The sequence below is a fragment of the Acinonyx jubatus genome, chromosome B1 (assembly GCF_027475565.1).
Source record: "Acinonyx jubatus isolate Ajub_Pintada_27869175 chromosome B1, VMU_Ajub_asm_v1.0, whole genome shotgun sequence".
NCBI lineage: Eukaryota > Metazoa > Chordata > Mammalia > Carnivora > Felidae > Acinonyx > Acinonyx jubatus.
In genome coordinates this window covers 116,652,737-116,678,687 of record NC_069382.1, presented here as the reverse complement: position 1 = coordinate 116,678,687, position 25,951 = coordinate 116,652,737, and the positions used below count along the sequence as shown (strand labels likewise).

Below are 25,951 nucleotides of genomic sequence, written 5' to 3'. Positions count from 1 at the left end.
AATAACTGCCCATTTATTATCTATATTTGCATCATACCATTTGGTCTTTTGAAGTAGCAACAAGTAAAAAACAAACATAAAACCCTAAAACTAAAATAAAAAGAAAAAACTTCCTAATAACCTCTTATACAATTATCATCCATGAATTTGCTTAAACTTTTTCTTGAAAAAAAATTTTTTAACCATTTCTTATTGAATTATGATTAACATACAATGTTGTATTAACTCCAGGTGTAAAACATAATTGAGTCAATAATTCTATACATTATTCAGTGCCCATCATGATTAAGTATAGTCCCTATACAACATTATTATAATATTAATGACTGTATTCCCTATGCTATACTTTTCATCTCTGTGACTTACTTATAACTGGAAGTTTGTGTTTCCTAATTCTCTATTTCACCCATCCCTTGAAAATTATTTTCTTTAATTTAGTTTCCTGTTATATGATTCATTTATATTTATGTATCCAGAGACTGTTTCTAAATTTCATGTCCTCTTACTGTCAACCTGGCATTTGGTGAAAAAAATCTACACTTAATCTATATTCAAACTGAAAATACTGCTGGTTCACTGTAAGTTTCTTAGGCCCATGCCAATGTCATTATTTATTTTAATAAAGATTTTTTAGTTACACGAAGAAAATAGTACTCAATTATGAGTGGTAACATCTGTTAAATATAAATACTTGATGATTATTTTTCTTTTATATAACAGATTAACAATATAGTTCTGAATCTAAACTCTTTTTTTTTTTTAATTTTTTTTTTTTCAACGTTTATTTACTTTTGGGACAGACAGAGACAGAGCATGAACGGGGGAGGGGCAGAGAGAGAGGGAGACACAGAATCGGAAACAGGCTCCAGGCTCTGAGCCATCAGCCCAGAGCCTGATGCGGGGCTCGAACTCACGGACCGCGAGATCGTGACCTGGCTGAAGTCGGACGCTTAACCGACTGCGCCACCCAGGCGCCCTAAACTCTTTTTTAATGTAAGTCACTGAAGCTAAATTCTTTCCTATCTTGTGTTCATTTATGATGGTGTAAAAATTTAAAATTAGAGTCCATGTACAGACCAAGCAGAATTATACGAAATATTTGAATATTGGGAAATAGAAGTAAAATACAAATACTTTTTTCTTAAAAACCTTCCATTTTTCATATTCACATTTTAATTTTATATGTTTACAAATTGTGGTTGATGTTAAACCTCTTCATTTGCAGTGAGTTCATTATCTTTTATGTCGTCTACCTATAATGATTTCAGAAGAGGTTAGAAAGAGATTAATATATTTAAGGAATCTGACTCTTGTGAGCAAAGACATCATAAAAAGGGCTTGTTTTCATTAATAGGCTGTTAATAGGAGAGACATGATGGGTGAGTTTTCTTTGTAACCAGGTTCACTGTGGACAGGAAGAGCCTGCCTTCCCAGCAAGGAGATTTTAAAATCACAAGCTCCAGCCTCCATCAATGATGACAGGATTACCTGTTACGTAGGCAGACTGCAATGACAAACACAAGGAGACAGAACAATTAACCAGGTTTAACACAGGTTGTGTTTCTTCAATTTTTCCATGACTCAGAAACCTAAACAATGTACTCTCATGGTAACAGGAAATCTCACGTAACAAATAGATTTTAGGAAAAATCTGAATTAAATTTTGGATGATCTGAAACTGCTGCATGTTCTTGTGATTTAGAGTTACCTGGCCTCTGGCTAGTGTTTTAGCACATGTCACATTCTAAGCAGATGTTCGGTCTCAGAATCAGAAAATTAAGCTCAGTGATATGCAGCCATTCCCTAAATTAGGATAAAGTATAGGCTAAAACAGTACATTTTCATTTTGAAATTCAGAACTATTCTAAAGCAGCTGAGTTTTATGACATTAATAAACTTTTGAATGTCGTCAAGTGTGTTAGTCATAAAGTGGTTGTGTTAATTACCAAACAGAATTTTTTGTAGAAGATTTTGTATTTTTAGTTGATAAAAATACATAGGTGTTGTCAGAAGCTGAGGCACAGTAAATGTGTTTAAAAAATTTATATGAATAATAATTATATCTATTAAACTATGAAAAAATATTCTATACTAGTTTCAGATATCCAAATCTGTACCAAACTAAGGGAATTTAAAAAAAATTACTATTTACTTTTTTGCACAGAATTTTGCACTTTCCAAAGAAATAAATCTGAAGTAAGCCTTGTGGTAGAGGTTTAAAAATCTTTTAACTTAAACATAGATGTTAAATTCGTGTTCTTATTTTTAAATTTATCTGAGGCCTGACACAATGGAAGAGGCAGGAAGGAAAGACATCACAGTATGAGTACAGACATTTTTAAAGTTCAATCTATGAAAACTAATCACATACTGTAGGTAAACTATCATCAACTCCCCAAAGGTTTTTTAAAAAGCAAACTTTGTTATACATATGGACGCCTTGGGGCTCCTCTAAAAGTCCAAAGGTCTTTTTATTGCAAATTTCAAGCCAGAACATTTCCAAATATTTGGTAAACTTAAGCTCTGGCTAAACAAGGACAATTTAGCTTATCAGCAGTACCCCCCAATTCAAATGAACTCTTCTGCAGATACAGATTCAGAGAAACAACAAAAGCCAATGAACTTGTTCCATTAGTAATTTGTTTAGCAATTTCCCAGCTACTAAAAACTGCTGTTAACAGTCCTGAGAAGTGGTAACTTCGGTCACTAACATTTCAACCACTATTTGTTACATTCACCAACTAGCTGGTGTGCAAGTTACTGTAAAGAAGAGCTAACAGATCAGTAACACACCTCCTCACTCCTGCCTACTCCCCCCCCCCCCCCCCCCCTTCCTCTCATCTCAAATGCTGCAGTTCCCTCTTCATGTAATATTCAAATACATCCAACAGAGGGGGGTGTTTTTGTACTCTTTACCTTACAGTTTCTGCTTTCCTAGTTGCATGCCATTTAAGAATATGCAATAGCCATTAAGGAAGAAATTGATTACTAAATAGGTGCAAAACAGAATGAGATAGAATTGGGATTTCCATATATGATAAACAAGAATTCACAGGAAAAAACCAGCCAGTGGGATTGTCCTAATTAAGTCACCAGTAAAAATAAAAACACCAAATGCCAATTCTGTGTATTCTAGACACAACTAAATCTGGTTAACTCTCTCCCCCTTTCACCTGAAGCTCTCATAATTTTGGAGGTTCATTTGCTTGACTTACATTTAATTCGACTTTCCCCAATTATAATTTTTCAAAGCAACTGTCTCTCATAAAATTGAGCAATTTATTTTTTCAATCTTCCATGTCATTTGCTACAAGATTTAGTGACACATAGAGTTGAATAAGGAAGAGTTGGTGGCTCAGATCAAAGTGGCCTTTCTTTGAGCAAATTAAATTAGAATTTATCCCTATCTTGTAAATGCAACCTCTTATATATGTTGCAACTCTCTAAAATGACATTATTTTGATAAGCAAATCGTGGCCAAATGAGGAATAATGAACTCCCTGGGAAGAACAGTGCTTACTTCATCAGAAGCCAAATACACACAGAGGAGGGCTACTTCTTCTGCGGTTGCAAATCTTCCAGTCTTCTGTCTCTTCAGGAAAGAGCTCAGTGCCTGAGATCAGAAACCATACCAGATATCAGTGATAGGAGGTGAAGTCTGAATTCACCTGCAACTCCTTCAGGAAGTCCGAGGCAAGAGGAATCTATAGAGTTACCATTGGCTTGCTGCCTTGATTAATCATGTATGATACATGATACATGAGAATATCATTAATTGTGGACCAGGTAGGACTAGAATGACTTCCAAGCTACTCAAACTAGTAAAACCTATAGACACTGTGTCTATAATAAAACCTGTAGATACTGTGTCAGATCAAAATACATATTAAAGAGGAGAGCTTTAAAAAAACTTTTTTTTGAAACTGTGGTAAAATACACGTTATTTACCATCTTAACCATTTTTAAGTGTATAGTTCAGTAGTGTTAAGTACATTTACGTTATTGTGCAACAAATCTCTAGAACTCTGTCTTGCAAAACTGAAACTCTGTACCCATTAACCAATAGCTCCCTGTTCTCTCCTCCCCCAGCTCTTGGCAGCCGCCCTTCTGTCTCTGAATTTGTCTACTCTAGGTAAGGAAGAGGACATTTTTCAACCAGAAGATTTAATCGCATTTAAAATAGTAGATATACCTCTTCAGGATTTGGTCTGGCTTGTATTCTTTCTTGTAGAGATGGGGTATCAACTGTTCCTAAATCAAAGGGGGACATTCAGCTTGGTTAATTACTCAAATTGAAAAAGAAGTTGACAAACTTTAAACTTCCTTTCCACATGATACATCAATGAAATCCTTCCCCATGACTTACAATGATAATTTCACCTCCGTGTTTAGGATTTCTAAAAACACAGACCATAGGGGTGCTTGGGTGGCTCAGTCGGTTAAGCATCTGGCTTTTGATTTCAGCTTAGGTCATGATCTCATGGTTGTGAGATTGAGGCCTGCATCGGGCTCTGTGCTGGTAACACTGAGCTTGCTTGGGATTCTCTCTCCTCTCTCTCTCTGCCCCTCCCTCCCTCCCTCCGTCTCTCAAAATAAATGAATAAACATTAAAAACACACACACAGAGACCATAATTCTTTGTGACATTAGGCAAGGACTCTGGGTGAGTCACACAAGCATCCCCAAGATATATTTTAGTCACATTACACTGCATGACACTTTATGGATTTTCAGCACTTTTACATGTATTATCTCAGTTACTCCTCACAACAACCCTGAGTTGTAAATACAGCCATATAAATACTTCATCAGTGAAAGAACCTAGGTTCCCTTAATGATCCCCAAACCATTCTTTGCTGTCAGGTTCACTCTGGGGATCCTCAGACAGGGCCATGCCTGTCACGGTCCTCAGTAATTAGATGGCTCGACATTTTCTTCATTATCTTGCCTATTTTCATTGGTTTCAAATTCCTATTTTTAACCACTGTTTCATGTTTCTCATAAAAAATATAATTTGAATTATCTCACTTAAAGTAAGAATGACACTAAACATTTGAAAACCCCGCTTGGTTCAAGCTCCTACAGAGCAACTTTCCCAGAGTTTCTGTCAATTTTTGTAATCTGTAAATTCTGTTTAGAGGGCCTTTTGGCGGGGGGTGGGGGGTGCTGACAGTACTCTGGGCAACCACACGGTATTTCTAAGGTCATAAAAAATGATTTTAAAGTCATATCCTCTGCTCCTGAGAGTGCCATAGGGATGATGTTTACTAGGAAATCATTTATTTTCTTTTAAAAAAAATTATTTTTTTAAGTAATCTCTGTACCTACCTTGGAGCTTGAACTCACAGTCTCAAGATCAAGAGTTGCATGCTCTATCGACTGAGCCAGCCAGGAGCCCCAACCATTTCTTAATTTTAGCATCATTTGTCATTTCTCTGGAGAGGGTGGAAATCTTCAAATTCAGAAAGTTCTGGCTCCTTTGTGTTTACACCCTTTCTTTAGCTTACCTGTTTCCTCTCACATTTCATCATAAGTGGGCAGCACTTTTGACACTCAGGGTAGAAACTGTCTTTACTAGAAATGGTCACCTGGTTCATTAGGAACATTTTCTACCTTCCACATTACTGCAGGCAATAATGTTGATAAACTTTCTGAAACCGTGTAACAAAGATTCCCTTGTACCCATCTTCTGGTAATATTTTCCTCACTTCCTTCATCCATAGCCTCCTTACAGTCCCCAGTCCTACCAACAGTATGCTCAAGACGTCGTAAGCTTTCATTGAACAATGTCCTCAAAATCCAGTTTTAAAATACAACTTTGACAGCTTCCTACCACTCAGGCGAGGGAGCATCATGTCTTTCATATGGCTGGTATTAATGGTTATTAAATGAAACTACAGAGCAAGCCTATGCCTTGTACTTAATTCCATTGTCCCAACTCTACTGTGTCCAGGGCATGGACCACATAGCATGTCATAGTCTACAAAGGCTGGTGTTGAAGAGTGTGACTATACCACCAGCAGCACTACCCCAGACACACTCACTCCTTGTCAGGTTTTCTGCCGTGACTGGCTCATGAGTCACAGCTCATTCCTTGTCCCACACAGGTTGATAATATATTTTCCAAACTTCTGAAAAGTCCAGCTGCTAAAACAACCACATTTTCCAAATCATTTTTCCATTTTTTCCACTGGGTAAATGGCACCAGAAATAGCTAGAGTCAAGTATCACCAGCGTGTATGTTAAAACCCAGTGAAACTGTCTCTTCTGTATCCTCTTCTTTCTTGGTGTTACCTATGTTTACATTTCTAATCCAAGAAAACTTAAACAGAATACCTCCGTCATGGAAATTCTGTAGCTTGAAAGGTATTTCACATTCCTCTTTTAAACTAATGAGTTAGTGTTTTTTAACCTGAGGGGAGACCATGGTGGATTATATAAAAATCTCATGTGGAACTTTCCAAACTACACACAATTTTCCCCATCAACTCTTTCCCCAAGTTCTGGCATGCACTTCAGGTTTTGAAAAGTTCCATACGTAACTGTGAAATGCTGCTTCTCCCCAACCCCCCAGTACCAGTTGTGAACCACTGAGAGCAAGCTTGATTCTGGATATGTGATATTTAATTCCTTTTTAGAGAAGAAGTTAATAATTCTTCTTAGGCAACCTGTATTCATTTTGGGTCAGTGGAACCAGGTGAAAGAGCATATCTGTTTAATAGACATACCCATAGTCATTAAGAAAATGGGAAGTTATTCCTACAAAATAAGTTATAGAATGCTTTTGTTTGGACAGACTGAATGTCCTTTCTACTAATAATAAGTTCTTTTCTTCTTTCCTTTATATGAGAGGTCAGCATGCATTCTGGTAAAAAGCCAGATAGGAAATATTCTTAGTTTTGAGAACCATTTGGTCTGGCACAACTACTCAACTCTGCCTGTAGCCATACATGTGGCAAACTAGGTGTGGGTGTGTTACAATAAGACTGTGTTTACTAAACAGGTGACGGGCCAGATTCCACCTGCAGGTCATAGTTTGCTGATCCCCTTTTTATAGCATAAAGGAAGGTGTTAATCTCTCCTTTTTGGTTGTGGGTCAGCCCAGGTGATTTACAAGCCTCAGTAACTCCCTGTGTTTTGGGAGGCTCCTCTTACCTTCTTCCTGCGGTCCAGTGAACACGGTCTACTTTTCATCTTTCGCCTGACAAGGTCATCTCTGGTCTACCTCCAAACACCAAGCTCTGGTCAGTTATCTTGGCCACAAGATTTGGAGTTGTTCCACACACGTGTGAATACCATTTAAACCCTTTGCATCTGTGGTTCATTCCTAATGACTGAGAATCTCATTGCCAACATACCGTTGGACTGTTATCTTAGCCTAGACCCTTTTTCATTTGAGATTTTCCTAATGACAGGACACAATATAGCATGTGGTAAACAAACTTCTATGCATATGTTTCACAGTGCGAACCAGGGTTCAGAAAGGACAAGTGCACAGCCCTTTTGTGCCTACCTCACCTGGACAAACACAGTTGCACCTGATGCCCTGCTGGATGAAATCTGCAGCCACAGACTTTGTGAGGCCAATCACGGCCGCCTTCGTGGTACTGTACACGCATCTGTTCACAACTCCTGAGGATGAAAAGAAGGTTTAACCATTGAAGGAACAAAAAAATCTCCTTTAGAAAGGGAACACAAATAACTGTCCTCGGTACCTACTGTCATACTTCCTCCCATGCCATCCTTTTTAAAGTTTGATTCAGGGGGCACCTGGCTGGCTCAGTCGGTTGTGTCTGACTCTCGATTTAGGTTCGTGAGTTTGAGCCCCGCATTGGGCTCTGCACTGACAGCACAGAGCCTGCTTGGGATTCTTTCTCTCCCTCTCTCTGCCCCTCACCCTCTCTCTCTCTCTCAAAATAAATAAATACACTTAAGAAATAATAAAATTTGGTATCAGGTTTTCTCCCTTCCTGGGGCTAGTTTCTGAGTGTGGGAAAATAAGATCATTACTGGCCCAACTCAGTTGAGACCTAGGTGTTGAGATGCTGCATTTAGGTAACGGCAATGGTCTTAGGTTTTCATCGTCAGTTGGTCGAACACTTGGGCAGATTCCAAAAGACACCAAAGGACAATCAGGGTAAAGAACAACAAAACAAAAACCAAACCAAAAAGTCAAGGGGCCAAGGCATTTCTCTACCTTCCTCTCTTCATGCAGGCTCACTGTGTGTTCTTGCAAAGAGAAAGAATGTTATCTCAGCAGTAGTGATTTCATTTTAAACTCACAAACCCATCTGCCAGACTGTGACATTTGACATTATTCCAAATGGCACTGTGATCCTGGCTCTTCAACTTGACCTCTTATTTAGGGCCCAGATCCACCGTCTTTGTGAAGCACTTCCCAAATTGTTACCCTCCCCCATATTGTGCCAGTACTTTGCACAAACCTGTGTTGTAATATTATCATGCTATAGAAGACCTACATCTGCCTGACTCTCTTCCTTTTGCAGTGTGAATTCTTTTGGGCAGGGACACACAGTGTTCAATACATCTTTTTTGGTTAATTAAATGGGTAAATATTTCCTTCTTCCAACTTGATTTCCATTTCTATATCCACTGGAAGGGATTAGAGGAAGGGCAAATGAAACCAAACTTATTTGTTACAATTGGTTTACATCTAAGGCAGAAAGGGCTGATAGAAGGGAGCTTAATAACAATTTTTTAAAAAAAGTGGTGTTGAAATTACGTGTGGGTTTTATAATCCCTGCTATGTTTGTTCCGGAAACCCATATAGGTCATAAAGTTTTTGGAGTATGTGCATCGTGATTCCCAGAGGAAGACGGATCTTACCTTTGAGGCTAGAAGCCACAGAGGACATGTTGATAATGTTGCCAGATTTCTGTGCAAGCATCTGCCAAAACAAAAACAAATTTAAAAAATGCCACTCTGCAAGATAAAAATAATAGCTCTTTAAAAGATTTGCATTTACTTATGGTTTGCAGAACCATCTTCTTAGCTATTAACATTAAGCACGGTTAAGCGTCTTAACAGCCTCACCCAGTCACTGCTGGGAGTTGATGGCATGCTGACGCACTCACTGGCAGGAACATTTCCCAGGGGGATTACTGCCTTCCTTTGGCACAGGAGCATCAGCAAGACCAAGGAGAAACTCTGAGCTGAATGGAAGGTTAATGAACATTAATTATTACTTTGTACTCCCGATGTTGGAAAATTCTTACTTTATTCAACATATATTTGTTGAACACCTACTGTGCTAGATCCAGGAGATACGAAGATAAATGACACACTCTCTGCCTATGGAGAGCTGCCAGGGGACTGGGGGGGCTGACATAACCAGCATCCAACAACAGCGGAGACCTCCACAGAGAGGGGTCGGTGGTGGGAAGGGACCAAACTAGGCTTCAGGACACTCAGAGGAGGGCTCCTGAGTAAGAAAGAGGTGGGCTGATACTACCCCCCCCCCCCAAGCCCCCCGCCAGGGAGGAAAAAGCATTTATTATTTATTTATTTTTTTAATTTTATTTTTAATTTTTTAAAATTTACATCCAAATTAGCTAGCATGTAGTGCAACCATGATTTCAGAAGTAGATTCCAGTGATTCATCCCCTGTGTGTAACACCCAGTGTTCATCCCAACAAGTATCTTCCTTAATGCCCCTTCCCCATTTAGCCCATCCCCCCTCCCACAACTCCTCCAGCAAACCTCAGTTTGTTCACCATACTTATGAGTCTCTTCTGTTTTGTCCCCCCTCCCCATTTTTATATTATTTTTGTTTCCCTTCCCTTATGTTCATCTGTTTTGTCTCTTAAAGTCCTCATATGAGTGAAGTCATATGATTTTTGTCTTTCTCTGACTAATTTCACTTAGCATAATGCCCTCCAGTTCCATCCACGTAGTTGCAAATGGCAAGATTTCATTCTTTTTGATGGCCGAGTAATACTGCATTGTATATATATGCCACATTTGCTTTATCCATTCATCCATCGATGGACGTTTGGGCTCTTTCCATACTTTGGCTATTGTTGATAGTGCTGCTATAAACATGGGGGTGCATGTGTTCCTTCGAAATAGCACGCCTGTATCCAGTGAATAAATGCCTAGTAGTGCAATTGCTGGGTCTTAGGGTAGTTCTATTTTTAGTTTTTTGAGGAACTTCCATACTGTTTTCCAGAGTGGCTGCACCAGCTTGCATTGGAGGTGGGCTGATTTTTGAAAACTGGAGTGTAATTCAGAAAAATAAAAGAGAAAGGTGTTTTAAGGAGTGAGGGCCACATGTATAAAGGCTCTAGCACAGAGCTGGGAGGAAGGGATGGGTCTGGCTGGAATGCCCGGAGTGGGAGGAATGAGGCTGCAGAGGCCAACAGGGGCTAAATTTAGGAATTTGGGCTTTACGCAGGAGGCAATGTGGTGGTGACAATGAGGGGCTTAATGCAGAGAAGTGGCATGTTTAGATTTGGGGAATTCTAAGATTATAGTGGCACAACATAGAGGAGACCACTGGAAGGTGATACAGTGATTTCAGAAAGGACTGAGAAAAGCTGAGATGCAGCAATGTCTGTGAGTTATGCAAGGGGAGGTTGAGGTGGTAAGGGCAGGACGTGGTAAACAGTTACATGAAGTGAGGCCTGCCTCCCTCATCGAGGGCAGTGCTTCCTAAGAACACCTCCCTCAGAATTCCCCCATTCCAAGTGTGAAGGTCTGAAGAGGAGGGTTTGGGGTTGTTTTGTTCTCCTAGACAGGGTACACAGTAGGTGGTCAAACACTGTGATGAATCAAAATCTCTTGAGGGGCTAATTTAAAGTGCAGATTGCTGGGCCCTGCCCCTGACGTACAGGAATATATAAATGAAAAGCTGCTATGAATTAAAAATGTTTTCATATACATTTGTACTTAGTATAATAAGTACGTGTGCTTTCAGGGCACGTAGGTATGTGCAAGAGTGTGGGTACCCATGAAGAAGTGAGACATGGAGAGAATTCCTACTCGATGGGCACTACCTTCTCATTGACATCAGAAGCTCGGAGGATGGCTGTAAAGAACAAGGTTGAGTGGGGGGAATGGTGGACACAGAGAGTGGTGAAGAGTTAAAACAACTGCTGAGAGGAAGTGGAAGACCACCTCCAGAGAACAGAGGAAGGAAAAGCAGGATATCCTGTGCCATGAAAGTCAAGCAAAGAATGAGTTTCTAAGAAGAAAAGAGTCTCAATAGTCAGGGTAGGGAGAGAAGTCACTCCTGCTGGGGTGAGCTTCTCCAGCAGCTTTCAGTCAGAGAGGCATAGGGATGGGGGTGAGTGACTGGATGGTCCAGGGATGTGGCTGTGAGATGGCAGATCTCCCCATGGTATTCTCCTGACTTTCTGTTTTGATACTTAGTTACTGTTTGTTCTCAAGAGCAGAGAATCTACAACAACCTAAGGCATTGTGTTGGATGGATTAAAGGGTACAGGGGAGGCTGAAGTGACCCGATCAAGGCAAGGACACAGTAGGGGTGAAAATATTTAACCCCACTTGTTTGTCTATGTGATAAAGAGGATCATAATGAGATGGGGTCTTCACAAAAACGACCAGGAAAATTAGTAAAGTATAATGGTGTTGGAAACGAAGCCTTAACATTATTCTTTCTTATCCAATTTAGCAAATAATCTGTTTTTACTTATTTTTAGTTTTGTTCCAGTTTCATTGAGCTATCATTGTCATATATAATCCATTTTAATACCTACAGAATACATATATTACAGTAGAATACATAACGATGAGCTACTAAGTAAGTTCAGTCTCTAATCACCGGAAATGCTATAATTCCTCAGGCAAAACTTTGGAATACAGTCTCACCTAGGAGGTGCTAGTGCTGTCCCTTAACACTTGTGCTATCCATTCAGCCAGGTCTGTCTGCTGGATCTAGAGCCCTCAGTCCATGCTCAGCAACCTTCCATGCTGTTTTCTCAACACCAGCTCAGTACCTGCTGGTACGGTGTGGATGTTCTTCCTGGCTCCCCATGCAACGTCCCGCTCTGGCAAATATCACTTGGCAAGTATAAAGTGAAGTGCCTGGTATGTAGTAATTCTAGATGGGACTGACCTCCCAGAAGCTCAGGCAGGGGCTAAGAAAGAGCTCTGAAAATTTCCTCCAGCTGTTGATCTAGTCAGTCCTACCTACCTAGCTTTTCTATCTCCACTGAACTCAGCTCTTAAACCTGGCAGACCTTGGGTTCTTGGCTCTTTGATGATTCCATGTCTCACCTCTACCTGGACTGACAACCTAGATTCATTTATTCATTCAACAAATACTTGCTACAGCATCTCTATGTACTAGAGAATCTTCTAAGATACAGCAAAGGGGAAAAACCTCCACATATCCAAGACTTCCCTGACTTTGGATTTTGCACTGACTTCTTCTTACAGTATTTTCAGCTTGTTCTTTGCCTTTTGACTCACATTCCAGTTTTGGAATGGTTTTGTGTGTGTGTATCCATGATCAAAAATTTCCTACAAGTGTCCCTGTGTCTTGACCACCTGACTTTTCAGATCTGCCTAGACTCCAGATCCTGACTTCCCCTGGAAAGTTCTAACCTGTTGTATGTGCATCATTGTTAATGAACCCAGAAGATCCCAATTAGGGCTGGAAGGGATTGTGTAATCTCTCATCCTCATTTTATTTTTTTACATTTATTTATTTTTGAGAAACAGAGTGAGACAAAGCATGAGTGGGGGAGGGGCAGAGAGAGAGGGAGACAAAGAATGTGAACCAGGCTCCAGGCTCTGAGCAAGAGGTCAGCACAGAGCCTGATGTGGGGCTCGAACCCACGAACTGTGAGATCATGACCTGAACCGAAGTCGGACGCTCAACCGACTGAGCCACCCAGGCGCCCACTCATTTTATTTTTTTAAAGTTAGCCTATTTATTTTCAGAGAAAGAGAGTGAGCAAGCAGGGGAGGGGCGGAGAGAGGGAGAGAGAGCATCCCAAGCAGGCTCCGCGATGTCAGCGTGGAGCCTGATGTGAGGCTCAATCTTGTAAACCATCAGATCATGACCGGAGATGAAACCAAGTGTTGAACACCTAACTGAGCCACCCAGGTACCCCATCTCATCCTCATTTTAAATAGAACAGAGTACAAGTGCCATTTCCCACGGCACATGGTGAAGTAGGGGCAGAGTTCAGGCTGTGATGCCAGAGTTTGAAATCCAGGGTCAGGTTGGTTACTGTCACTTTAATAAGTGGCACTGACTTCTTCTCACTGCCCATCCCAGTCAATAATATCTCTTGGGATTTTTTACAAATGAGTATTAGTGGCTCATATGGATTATTGTTAAGATGCTTTAAATTATAGGAAAACTCACTAATTTGCAAGTTAGTGTTTGATATTTCAAAAGTTAACATTTACTGACAAGTTTGAATTTCAGTGCCGCTGGACCATACCCCATGCCTGCTCCCTTCACTCATATTTGTCAAGCATTGCAGACATGAAGTAGGCTGTTTTTGCACATGTGATAGTCTTACCCACTACGATCTAAGTTTTCTCCTTTTGCCACAACCTTGGCTTCTCTCCCAATCATAGGTTAAGGATCAGGCTTCAAAAAAATAATCAGGGTTCCAAATAACAGATTCTCATGAACTCCGAATAAACAAAAAAATGAAATTTACATTAAAAATAAATTTGGTAGGGGCACCTGTGTGGCTCAGTCAAACATCTGACTTCGGCTTGTGTGGTGATCTCATAGTTCGTGGGTTGGAGCCCCATGTCAGGCTCTCTGCTATCAGCAGAGAGACGGCTTCAGATCCCCTGTCTCCCTCTTTCTGCCCCTCTCCACTCCTCTCTCTCTCAAAAATAAATAAACATTTAAAAAAACAATTTGCTAGTCCCATATCCCATGGAACCACTAAGAGATCCTTTCTAAGCACTAAACAAGTAGATTGAAACAAATTCCTTTGTTATGAAGTCAGTTTTTCTAGTTTTCCTTTCAACATTCACCTGGATCCTTCTTTTTTTCTTTTTTTAATGTTTATTACTTATTTTTGAGAGAGAGAGAGAGACAGGTAGAGAAAGAGGGAGACACAGAATCCAAAGCAGGCTCCAGGCCCTGAGCTGTCAGCACAGAGCCTGACATGGGGCTTGAACCCACGAACGGTGAAATCATGATCGGAGCTGAAATCGGATGCTTAACCTACTGAGCCACCTAAGTGACCTGGGATCCTTTTTGACATTATGTTGAATGTTCAGAGCAAAGCATCAGCCCTGCCTTGCCTTTAAAAAGCTCTTCTCCTGCACTAGGTTGGCAGCATTCAGTACGTCGGCCATCTAATCCAGCTGGGATGGAAGAGAAGAACGGCTCCTCTGCATTTCACTAGGGTTCAGTTTGCAGCCTTGGACTGAGCCGGTTCTGTACGCAGTCAATCCCTTCATTGTCTGAGCCTGTGCTCATTATCGGCTTACAAGTTCATTTGAACTCAATCTTTTTCATATTTACACTCCCCTCTCCGAGAATGCCTAGTGTGTGCTTTTCATCAAAAGGCATGTAATGCTTGTTTGTAAAACAAAATGAAAATTATTAATGAGTTGTGGAAAAGCTGTGGAATTCCAGGGTAGCAGATTCAGGAAGAATGCTCTCTCTCTTTAGCACACACTGTCTCTCACCTCTCTGGTACCTCTGTGGCTCAGTTAAAAACACGAGTGCAAGAAGAATACTCAAGGAACAGAAAAGCAATGAGGTACATCCATCTGACAGCATGTGCCTAGACAATGAAATTCAAGAAGGGGCCTAACCTCCAGGGTTCAAATCCCGGCTCTAACCACTTGCTAGTTATGTGACCTTGGGCAAGTTACCTCACCTCCCAGTTTTATCCTCTGTACAGTGGATGTGATAAAGTAGTACCTACCTTATCCCATTCTTCTGGTCCCATGTACCTCCTTGCTATCCCTCTCTCTGGGACCCTCTTCCTCATATACCTCAATGGTTAGCTCCCTCATTTCACTTGGACCTCCATGAAAATTTCAGCTTATCAGCGAGGCACCCTGGGCTTTACTGATATCCTAGCTTCCTTTTCTTCCTAGCACTTTTTTTTTAAGTGTATTTATTTTTGAGAGAGAGTGAGCAAGCATGAGCAGGGGAGGGGCAGAGAGAGAGGGAGACAGAGAATTCCCAGCAGGCCCCACGCTGTCAGTGCAGAGCCCGAAGTGGGGCTCAAACTCATGAACCATGAGATCATGACCTGAGCTGAAATCAAAATTTAGACACTCAACCTACTAAGCCACCCAGGTGCTCCTTCTTCATAGTACTTCTAACCACTCCCGGAGTTATATGTTTATTTAATTATGTTATCCTGTCTCACTCCCCCAAAATGAGATCTCTCTCATAGAAGGGACTTGTTTTTCTGATGAGTCTTCTGCACCCAGAATGGAGACTTGCATAAAGAAAGTTCTTAATACTTCTTGAATATTTCTTAACTGGAAGGTTAAGTGAGTTTGTATTAAGTGTCTTGATATAAATGTTCAGTATGGGTTAGTCATTGTGGTAGCTACTGTCACTCTTCAGAACAGAAAGGTAAGGGCCCTTTCTGGATGCCCAGTGTGGAGACCTACTTATCATAGTGATGGTGGTCCTTACTTTAGGAAGAAATGCCTTGATCATCAGGTACATGCTGCGGACATTGAGATTCATCGAGAAGTCCCAGTCCTTCTCCTCACAGTCCAGGATGGTTCCATGATGGACAAAACTGGAAGAGGGATTAATCAGTGGGGAAAAATGATCATTTAGGATTTCTATTGTACTTCCTTATCATTTTATATTGTCATTTATTGACTTAAACCTTATGAAGATTTTAGCAATTCATAGAAACACTTAGTACATTAAGTTAGTAAGTATCCAACAGCTTAAGCTAAATAAATTTATTTGAAAACAACATCCTTCTTTTGAAAGAAAGGCAAAGGCTTGGGGCCACCAAACATAAGAAGCTCTATGGCAAGTGCACAGGAAATAGCAAAAACAATAGCAAAAACAAATGAGAACATGATACGCGCCCCAACTCCTATTTCATAAGCAACAGTGCCCTCAGGTGGCATAGATTTAACATTTTCAAAAGGAAATCAAATTGCAAAGGAAAACCATTGTCTCAACATCTCAGGGTAGCAAAGTGATATCGGTATCATATAGTTCTAACATATTGAGTAAACAAAGCAGAACAAAACTCTTAAAGCAACTTTCACTTCTTTTCCAGTCACACTCTTCTTTATGAAAAAAATTTTTTTAGCGTTTATTTGTTTTTGAGAGAGAGTGCAAACAGAGGAGGGACAGAGAGAGGGAGACAGAGAATCTGAAGGAGGCTCCAGGCTCTGAGCTGTCAGCACATAGCTCGATGCGGGGCTCAAACTCACGAGCTGTGAGATCCTGACCTGAGCTGAAGTTGGACGCTTAACCGACTAAGCCACCCAGGTGCCCCTCAAGTCACACTCTTAAATAACCTTCTCATCCTTCGTATGACAGCAGGAACCCACGCTCTATTTCTATATCCCTTACCTTGCTGAGAATTTAATACGTAGATATTAAAAAACCAGTTCTGCTAACTGATTTTTTTGTCATGGCTCTGAGTATATTCTCATATAAGGGATGAGCAGTTTATTTATGTAGCAGATTGTGATAAATTGTTGGTTTGATATCCACACAGTGTAACCTATGACAAACTATATATATATGTATATACATATATATATATGTATACACATATATATATATACACACACACACACTTTTTTGGTGCAGAAACATAATGATTAGGAAGAACAAAAATGTATTAGAAGGCTCAAGAATTTTTCCGTCAATGCGGCAGTACAAATATAACAGAACATAAGAAAAGTGGAATGTCACTTAGTTCCTGTGTAAACCTCGGCTGCAGTCATCTCTACTGTCTCGCCTGAGCAGGGAAAGTCCCAGCACGAGCTGCTCCAGTTCCAGCCTCTCCTCATTCATACACGGTTCAGCACGTTTGGTATCATCTGCGTAAGTTCAATTAAGCCATTCTCTTTGTGCTCTATACAGAGATGCAACAAGGAAACTTCTTTTGCTGGGTGGAATTCATTGTCCCAGTAAGAAACACTGAGCTTGGGATGTGTAAAGGAGTTGCTAGAATGCCATGCCAAAAAATTGGGAACACCTGCATTTCAATAAGCTGAGTACTTGGTTTCTGGTAAATATACTTTGCTTTAAAGACACCTTCTGGAGGGGTGCCTGGGTGGCTCAGCTGGTTAAGTGTCCGACTTCGGCTTAGGTCATGATCTCACAGTTCGTGGTTCAAGCCCCACATCAGGCTCTGTGCTGACAGCTCAGAGCCCGGAGCCTGCTTCAGATTCTGTGTCTTCCTCTCTGCCCCTCCCCTGCTCATGCTCTGTCTCTCTCTGTCTCAAAAATAAATAAAAACATTAAAAAAAAATAAAGACACCTACTGGAAAATGGTTTTTCATTTTATTTTGTAAGTCTTAGTGGAGCGTCCACAGCCAGTCCATTGCTGTAAGCCTAAGACCAGCCTTAAGATTAACAGGTTTGGATTAATACCAGTTCTCTTGAGTAGACCGTCATTTTCCTTAGGACTCAAGTCCATGTCCACTTTTTTTTTTCCTTAAGTTTATTTATTTATTTTGAGACAGAGTGAGAGAGAGTGCATGTGCATGCAAGCAGGAAGCGACTGAGAGAGAAGTGGGAGAGAGAGAGAGAGGGGATCTCAAGTGGGCTCCACACTATCAGTGCAGAGCCTGAAGCCCATGTTCACTTCTATGGCTGTCTTATTTGCTGAATCTTACTTGGAATAAAATTTGTCTAAAACCTAACTATATTTCCTAAGAAATATATTATGGTTCATGATGAACAATTATGCCTTATTATCAAAAATTTTTTTAAAAGTTTATTCATTTTGAGAGTGAGACAGAGCACGAGCCAGAGAAAGGCAGAGAGAGAGGGAGACAGAGAATCTCAAGCAGGCTCCACAATGTCAGTACAGAGCCTGATGCAAGGTTTGATCTCACGAACCGTGAAATCATGACCTGAGCCAAAATCAAGACTTGGATGCTTAACTGACTGAGCCACCCAAGTGCCTCTTACCAAAACTTTTTAAATAAAAGTCATATAAAACTTTCTGTAAGGAGAGTGAAATGAAAAAGTATGAATTACCCAGCAACATTAAAGAGAACATCAAGTCTCTCAACTTCATTGGCAAACTGATCAATTTGTTTCTTCTTTGTGACATCAAGGGCCCGAATCTGAATACCTGAAAAACAAAACAAAGTACACAATTTATCTTTACTCATAGAAATGTTTAGCCTTGAAGATTTAGCTGTTCTGAAGTGTGAAGACTGTAGTATTTGTCCAGTTAGACTTCACAGGATTGTCGGCCATTAGTAGGGTCTTACCAATCTTAAGAATCTCATTAGTAAAAATCTTGAAGTCCTCCCCATCTTTTTTTTTTTTTTTAAGTAGGCTCCACAGCCAGCATGGGACTTGAACTTACGACCTGACATCAAGAGTTGGAGGCTCTACAGATTGAGCCAGCCAGGTGCTCCACCTTGACCTCTATAGTAGATGCTTCTCAGCAAACCAGCAGCAATACCTGCAAGTGGGCTCATTCTAGTCCCGTCTTTCAACCCAGAGGTTGAATCACTGCTACAGTGATGCTGAATTCTGTCTGAGGGGGAAAGACAGGGGCAGTGGGATAAGAGATGGTTTCTATTTGTGCATTTTACCTTTATGTCAATTGTATTATCGATTAGAAATGACTTTGCGGATCACAGGTACCATCACTTATTTCTGGACCAAATTCCAAGAAGAAATGACAGGCCACAAGAAGGGATGAAAACACTAGCCATGAGAGAGTTGGCATGGGGTCTGAGGCAGACACACTGTACTAGCTACTAAAAAAATATGCTCTAATGCTTTCATTAAGCAGCAGTCACAATTTTTATGATTTAAAAAATATATGGTTTATTATTCTATTCTTCCCTTTTGGATATAGAAAAGAAAGATTATAAATAAAGGGAGGACTAGAATGGAGTTTCAGAAGGACTTTCCTTTCCTCTGTGCTTTTCTACGACAGCAGCTTCCCTTACATTTGTTGAAATGATAACTCAGTCTAATTCAGTTAACTAATTCAATTGAACTAAATTATGTTTGATCATGCAACCTATTCTATTTTGCTGAAACAGTTAACTTTGAAATGAGTTCTATGTTCTGATTTCTTTCTGAGTAATGCCAATTAAAGCCCTTTGACGTCGGAGTTAGGTTCGGTGTGGTACAGTAAGGGGCAATATGCACTTGAACAAGTTAATCTCTTATAGTTTCTGATCATGACATGTGATTTTAAGGCTGAGCTGTCTCCAATATGGTGGCCACGAGCCACATGTGGCTGGCTACTAAGCATGGATGGGAAATGCAGCTAGTCTGAACTGAAATGTGCTGTAAATGTAAAATACACATGGATTTCAGAGATTTAGTGTAAAAAATGTAAAATTTTCTATTGTAATGTTTTACAATTGCATATGTTAAAATTATAATATTTTGGATACAATGAATTAATTAAAATACATTATTAAAATTAATTTCACCTGTATCTTTTTACTTTTTAAATGTAGCCACTAAGAAAATTTACACTTGCACATATGGCTCATGTCATGTGTCTATTGGACAGTGTCTCCCCCAGAGGGAGGCAGAGAAGTAGAAAGTCATCATCAAAAGTTAATGTAACAGGGGCACCTGGCTGGCTCAGTCAGTGGAGCATGTGACTCTTGACCTTAGGGTTGTGAGTTCAAGCTCAGCATTGACAAAAGCTTACTTAAAAAAAAAAAGTTAACAACTATTAAATTTTCACATGTAATTTTGTAATTGAGTACTGAATCCTTCAACATTTTGGCTAAATAAAAAAATTTAAGCATACATCTTAAAATTTTGTTTATACATTTAAATGTATAGATTTTTGTCTGTAGGTTCACAGAATACAGATTTTTAAAAAATGTTTATTTATTTTGAGAGAGAGAAAAGTAGAGAGAAGGAGAATGCAAGAGGAAGAGGGGCAGAGAAAAAGGGAGAGGGAATCCCAAGCAGGTTCTGTGCTGTCAGCATAGAGCCCAACATAGGGCTCAGTCTCACAAATCATGAGATCATAACCTGAGCTAAAATCGAGAGTCAGATGCTTAACTGACTGAGCCGCCCAGGAGCCCCACACAGAATATAGACGTGATAGCAGAGAAAAAGGCTCTAAAAAAGGCCAGCAGAACCGAGCAGCTAAGGACTTTTCTTTCAACATGTGAACAATATTGCTTTATAATACCTTGTAGATTCTGAATCCCAAGTTCAAAGTGCTGAGTTGCTTACCAGGGTACTTTTCCAGTTCCTGAAGTTTGGACTCATTGATATCTGTGGCTATGACTTTGGCACCTTCTCTTGCAAAAGCCTGGTAGACACAATGTACAAATAAATCCTTTGTTTATTCGATTTGATTCCATTCTCATGAGTGGAAAGTCATTTAGCCTTTCCTCCCTTATCTTATTTTCATTGTTTTACCTATAAAATAGGTGGAATTTTAAGCTCTCTACTCTCATTTCACCCTTCCCATTGTTAATATTTTTACCATTAATTAGAACAACATGACATACATTGTGCTTGTCATCTGACTTTATGCCTGTAAGCATTATCAAATAAAAGAGTGTTTTTAAAAACTAGGACTCTGTTACTGACACCTCTCAAAATACTATTCTGTGATGTGATAGCCTGTATTTCATTTCTGAGCTAGTTCTTATTATTTTCCATTTTTTACTATATCCCAAATAATAAGAGAAAATGCGTTATTTTCACACTTTTTCTCCTAAAACTATATTACTGTTTTCATAAATGTCAAACCATACCCTATTATACTGTAAGTGCATTAATGAGTTCAGGTGTGGGTTATAATGCACAAGAAGTTGATATAAATTAACCTGATAGTCTTGTATCTCTGGAGTCCTACATCTGAATTGACAATTACAGAAAGCAATACATTCCTGTAGGTCTCCTGCAGTAAATATATCATTGTGCAGAGAAACTGAGGCAGAGAATTAAGTTTCTCAGAGTCCAAGGTTATCACTGATGTTGCATAATAAACATGTGAGGTATTCATTCCTTCACTTACCCTGGGTCAAGGCTAGTGAGTTTTCTTTTTGTAACCTCAGACAACAGAAGCACAAAAGTAAAACAAAACAAAATCAAAGCCAAAAACAACCAAAAACGAGAGCAGAATTAAATAACCACGGGCTGTGTCCACATAATTTAATACCTCAAAAGTTAGTAAGCTAACAAGAAATAATAACTTACTATGGCAGCTGCCCTCCCAATCCCCTGAGCAGCAGCGGTCAGGACGATGATCTTCCCATCAAGTCGACCCATCATGGAACCTGTGGTTCAATCTAGAGACATGTGTATTTAATGGCTTACACTGCAGCATGTGGTGCTGTGCAGTGACACCTAGAATGAACTTAAAGGCAGCATTTCTGTACAGATAGTCCATCAACTGAATTCTCCAAGAATGCTGACTCTAGATACGTAGCTTTGTAAATCAAAAACATTTAGCATAACCCATTGAAGTGATAACCGGCAACAGACAGACATGGGACTTCAACCTACCATTTGGTTTCTTCACTACTTAGAGAAGACAGCCTCTGATACTGATACAGCAGGGGAGGAGTCCTTCCCCTCACTACCACCACTCTCTCTATACACACTTTTTTTGGCATTGTATGTGTCCTTACTACGTGGGGCTGCTTCCCAATTTCTCTGCTATAAATTTTTGTTGGGGTTTGCACTATCAATTGTCCATGGCTTTTCCTTCTCCCTTGGAAAGATTTAGTGGTTGGCCTCAGAGAGTCATTGAACAAAAGAACTGGAAAAATAAAATCATGTCCAACACTCCCGTTTTGTAGAGGGGAAAACTGATCTGACTTGCTTGAGGTCACAGAGCCAGTTAATGACAGAACCAGAACTAAGCTCAATCCTCCCGACTCCTTTGCTATGTGAAATTCCACTCCACAATGCTGCTGATCCTCTCTTAAAGTAGTGACACTTTATCAGATACCATCAGTAATTTTCAAACTGGAGACAGAAATTCTGACATCAGGAAAATAAGATACGCATAAGATATCTGGTGCTTGGATTGTAGATTCTGGGATAAGAGGAATGGTTCATGACGAGATTGGGGGTGGTTAAGAGTCAGATGATGATCAACTGAGGCTGTCTTCAAGGACCTGGGCGTCTTTTCTCAACCTGCTGTACTTCATGGCTGCCTCTGATCTCACGCCAAGTCACAAAATGGCTACTTTGTCGCAAGGCATCTCATCAGCATTCAGGCAAAAAAAAAAAAAAAAAAAAAAAAGGTGGGGGTGGTGGTGGGAAATAAAAGCCAAAAAAGCCTTTCAGAGAGTCCTCACTTTCTAGTCAACAAGGAAGCCCTTGCCAAACATTTCAGCCTACATTTCACTAGCTAGCTCTAGCAGCAAAGGCTAGGAATTTGAGTTTTGTTTTCTGGCCTCTATTAAGAGAAAAGCTGGGGGAAAGGGTGCGTAATTGGGTGGGTACCGAGTGAACTTACTTAAATAGTACATGTACAGATAACCTACACGCTCACTGCTCAATTACCCGCCTAAAAAAATACAGGTAACTAGCTAGTCTTGCCTAAAGGGCTCACATGATCTAGTGCTATCTTTGTGAATATATCTCTGCTGTCTTCTGCCAACCTTGGCATTTTGCTGTAATCAAGCCTTCACACTTTATCTAAGCTCCGAATGCTGAGCGGCCAGTTACTCCTGTGGATAATGGGCACTGAAGGACTGATGAAATGAGTGCAACACAAGAAGACATGTATTTTGGAAAGATCACTGGAGCAGACCTTGGGGAGCAGACCTTGCTGCGGGGGCCTTAAGGGCCGAGCGTGAAATAGCAGGGATGGGAAGGGGGGGCTGGATCAGAGAAGCATTTGAGACGTGACACAAGGCCTGGTCACCAGTGCCCTATCTTCGGAGAGATCATGTGGTCTGCACCCTGCCTCGCAGCTGCGAATTAGGCCTGCGGATTGCAGGTCCAGGAGAGGACCTCGTGGTTCGCGTGGTTCTCGCAGTCTCCGCACGCCCACCCGCACGCTGTGAGACCTGGGCGCGAGTGCGCACCACCACCAAGGCTGACTCTTTTCTGGGGGACACGGGGCTCTTTCCGGGGCCTTGCGGACCCTCCAGTCACTGCACTGCCTTCCTGCCCCGGGGAGGGAGGAGGGGCTCCCTCGTGGTCTGACGGCCGGTTCCCTCTCATTTTCTCTCACACCAGCATTTCCCCTTATAACTCTCCTGCACGTTTACCTCTGTCTTGGAGTTTTGCTTCTCCGAGGGCCAGACGAACAACCCGCTCCAGGGACCTGCTTAGAGTCTCACTGATACTCTCTGGGATTAAATCTGCGTTTGTCATGCGCCAGAGAAACTGAGCTTTTACACTGCCTGACCTACTCTGATGCCATGGAGAAAGAAGCACTTACTACTGAACAATTGCTGGAGCACAGAGTAGCCACTTTGCTCACTCCGATATCTCCCCTAGCTAGCCTTGGCTTTCTGGAACCAGATTTTGGGGCTAAAACCTGTTAGAATAAACTACATTATTAAATATAAATGGGTTTATTTGGGAAAATGAGTGCAAACGTGGCCTTAAATGGTAAAATCCAACGTGAAAAGCACATTGAAAAACTAATATACCAGAGTTTCAAACTTGTTAAAAACACACCCTTACCCTGACCTAACTGCTAAGATTAATGTTGAAATAGGTAACTTGCAGAACAAAGCAAAAATCTAAACCTCTTCTTTTCCCAGGCTAAAATTAAATTTAAAAAATATTAGGAAATCTTACTTTAGAGCAGCAAGTGTACGGCGTCCTCCAGATCCCCGTGCGAGCAACAAACTTGAGACCTTTGTGCAGGAACAAGTCAGGCGCTTAAAGATGCATGTTGGGATTTGTAGTTTCGTTCAGTTTTAAGGAGTCGCACGTTTGTATACTATATACACGTGTGTGTGCTGCCATCTAGTGGAGCTCATCTAGAACTGTTAACTCCAAGGAGAAGGTGAAAACTGGAAAAGCCCCCTTACAGCTTACTTAGGATGTGGAAATCATTTGCTTCACTTTAACGGGTCTTTGTTGTTTGTTGGGGTCTATTATGCGCTCTTCTAGATATTTACATTTTAATGAGTAAGAAATTTCACGTGAAAGAGAGCAGGGCAATAAAATAGAAGGGCCCTAGATCATTTAAGATAGTGGAGGCTTCCTTCCTGGCCCTTCACCAAGATTGTTTTGAGGGAGAGAAATAAAAATTCTCTCATTTTAAGGCATAGTTACGGTTGTTTCGTCACAGTCTACTCTAACACTAGTACATATTTAGTGGCAGAGTGCAGGCATCCTGACTACCCTGAGGAGGCAGGGTCCAGGCAACACTTCAAGCTTCACAGTGTGGAGGAGGTGTGGAGGCTTGAAAGGGAAGGACATGTTGGGTAGGAGCAAAAAAAAATCAAGCTCGGCTGAAGAGAACAGATATTAGAGATTGAAAAGAAAGGATGAGGTCATGTGTGCTAGGCTTAGTCATTCATACTTATCAGGTGTGTAATTGAGCAGGGTGATTGTGTAAGTTATTTTCTGCATGTACTATTTAAGTTGGTTTACTCAACATGCACCCACCTCACTTTCCTCTGCCTTTTATTTTATAAAGGTCGGAAAACAAAACTCTCAAATTCCAGCCTCTTTTGCTGCTAGTGCTGGCCAAGGAAACACAAGCTGAGGAGGACTTCCTTCTTGGATAGAAAGGCAAGGCCACTCTGAAACGCTTTCCATTTTTGCCCTTTCCTTGCTTTTTCCTGGAATGCGAATATTCCTTGGGCCATGGCAGCCATTTTGTGACTTGGTACGAGGTCAGAGGCACACATTAAGGACAGAGCCCGGTAAGGGAAGGAACCTGGTGGCTTGAAGACAGCCTCAGTGCCTCAGCCCTAGACTAACTCCTCTGTGCTCCTTATATGAGAAAAAGTTAACTTCATTAGATTATGTTTTTCTCCAGGTTTTTTTGTCTTTGGAACCAAGTATCTTCATAACAGTCATGATGGTTAAGAACAAAGACTGCGGAGTCAGAAAGACCAAGGTAAGCCCCACATCTTTTCACTAGCTGAGTAAGTAACAACTCTCCAAACCCCAGTTTTCTCATCTGTTAATGAAGGTAACCATAGCACCTACCTCAGGCATGTGAGGAGGGACTAGAGGCATGTACAGATACCAGCACATTTGTTACATTTTTACGTAATAAACGTTAATGATTATTAAAATTCAATTATAGTAGATGGAAAAATTTGATTTAAAAAAATCCCTGATCTAATTTCTGCATACATCCACATACAGTTTTTGGTAAAACTGTCCCTCATTGCCTACGGTAGCTTCCAGTGGAGTCTAATGATCTCTAATCATCCCCAGCTGTGCTCCTTGCCTCAATGTCTTTCCTTTAACTTTTGAGGATTTTAGAACGGATTTTATATGGACATGAGAATTCTCTAATCAAGGCCAACTCTAACACTTTCTTGGTCAACTTTCCTCTGACCCCTTTGTCCCCAGATTTTCCACAATAATGCTTACTCTGTGATAGCCTAAGTAACATGGTGTTGTAAAAATTTGCTTACACATCTGTATTTTCCATGGACTAAATTTCTTCAAGGCTAGGGACCATATCTTTTTCACCCTTATATTGCAATCAGCATACAGTAATTTGTTTTCCAACTAAACATGAATTTCACCAAGACAGTACCTTTTGGTGTCCAGACCAGCGATTGGCACACAGTAAACGACCATTAAATATTTGCCGAGTATGAATGGCAGGCTCTTAGTTTTCTTGAATATAAATCTGCCAGGCTCTCA

General features: G+C 40.6%; 1 protein-coding gene across 1 annotated transcript; it reads right to left on the bottom strand.

The window, feature by feature from the left end:
• Positions 1 to 366: 366 nt before the first annotated feature.
• On the bottom strand, positions 367 to 24,044 carry BDH2 (3-hydroxybutyrate dehydrogenase 2). The gene is made up of 10 exons (XM_015082901.3): positions 23,912 to 24,044; positions 21,344 to 21,435; positions 20,369 to 20,447; positions 18,176 to 18,272; positions 15,623 to 15,731; positions 8,848 to 8,908; positions 7,519 to 7,632; positions 4,193 to 4,251; positions 3,521 to 3,613; positions 367 to 1,504 (listed from the first exon to the last, which is right to left on the bottom strand). Exons 2-10 carry the CDS (start codon positions 21,416 to 21,418, stop codon positions 1,451 to 1,453), a joined length of 741 nt encoding a protein of 246 aa, XP_014938387.1. The 5' UTR covers positions 21,419 to 21,435; positions 23,912 to 24,044; the 3' UTR covers positions 367 to 1,450.
• Between the last annotated feature and the right edge of the window lie 1,907 nt (positions 24,045 to 25,951).

Excerpts from the sequence above, each read along its gene's own strand:
- BDH2 (XM_015082901.3), bottom strand. The coding sequence starts at position 21,418 with ATGATGGGTCGACTTGATGGGAAGATCATCGTCCTGACCGCTGCTGCT. Across the intron at positions 20,448-21,343 it reads TTGGGAGGGCAGCTGCCATA|GCTTTTGCAAGAGAAGGTGC; the intron begins GTAAGTTATTAT and ends TGTGTCTACCAG. Across the intron at positions 18,273-20,368 it reads GGAACTGGAAAAGTACCCTG|GTATTCAGATTCGGGCCCTT; the intron begins GTAAGCAACTCA and ends TTTGTTTTTCAG.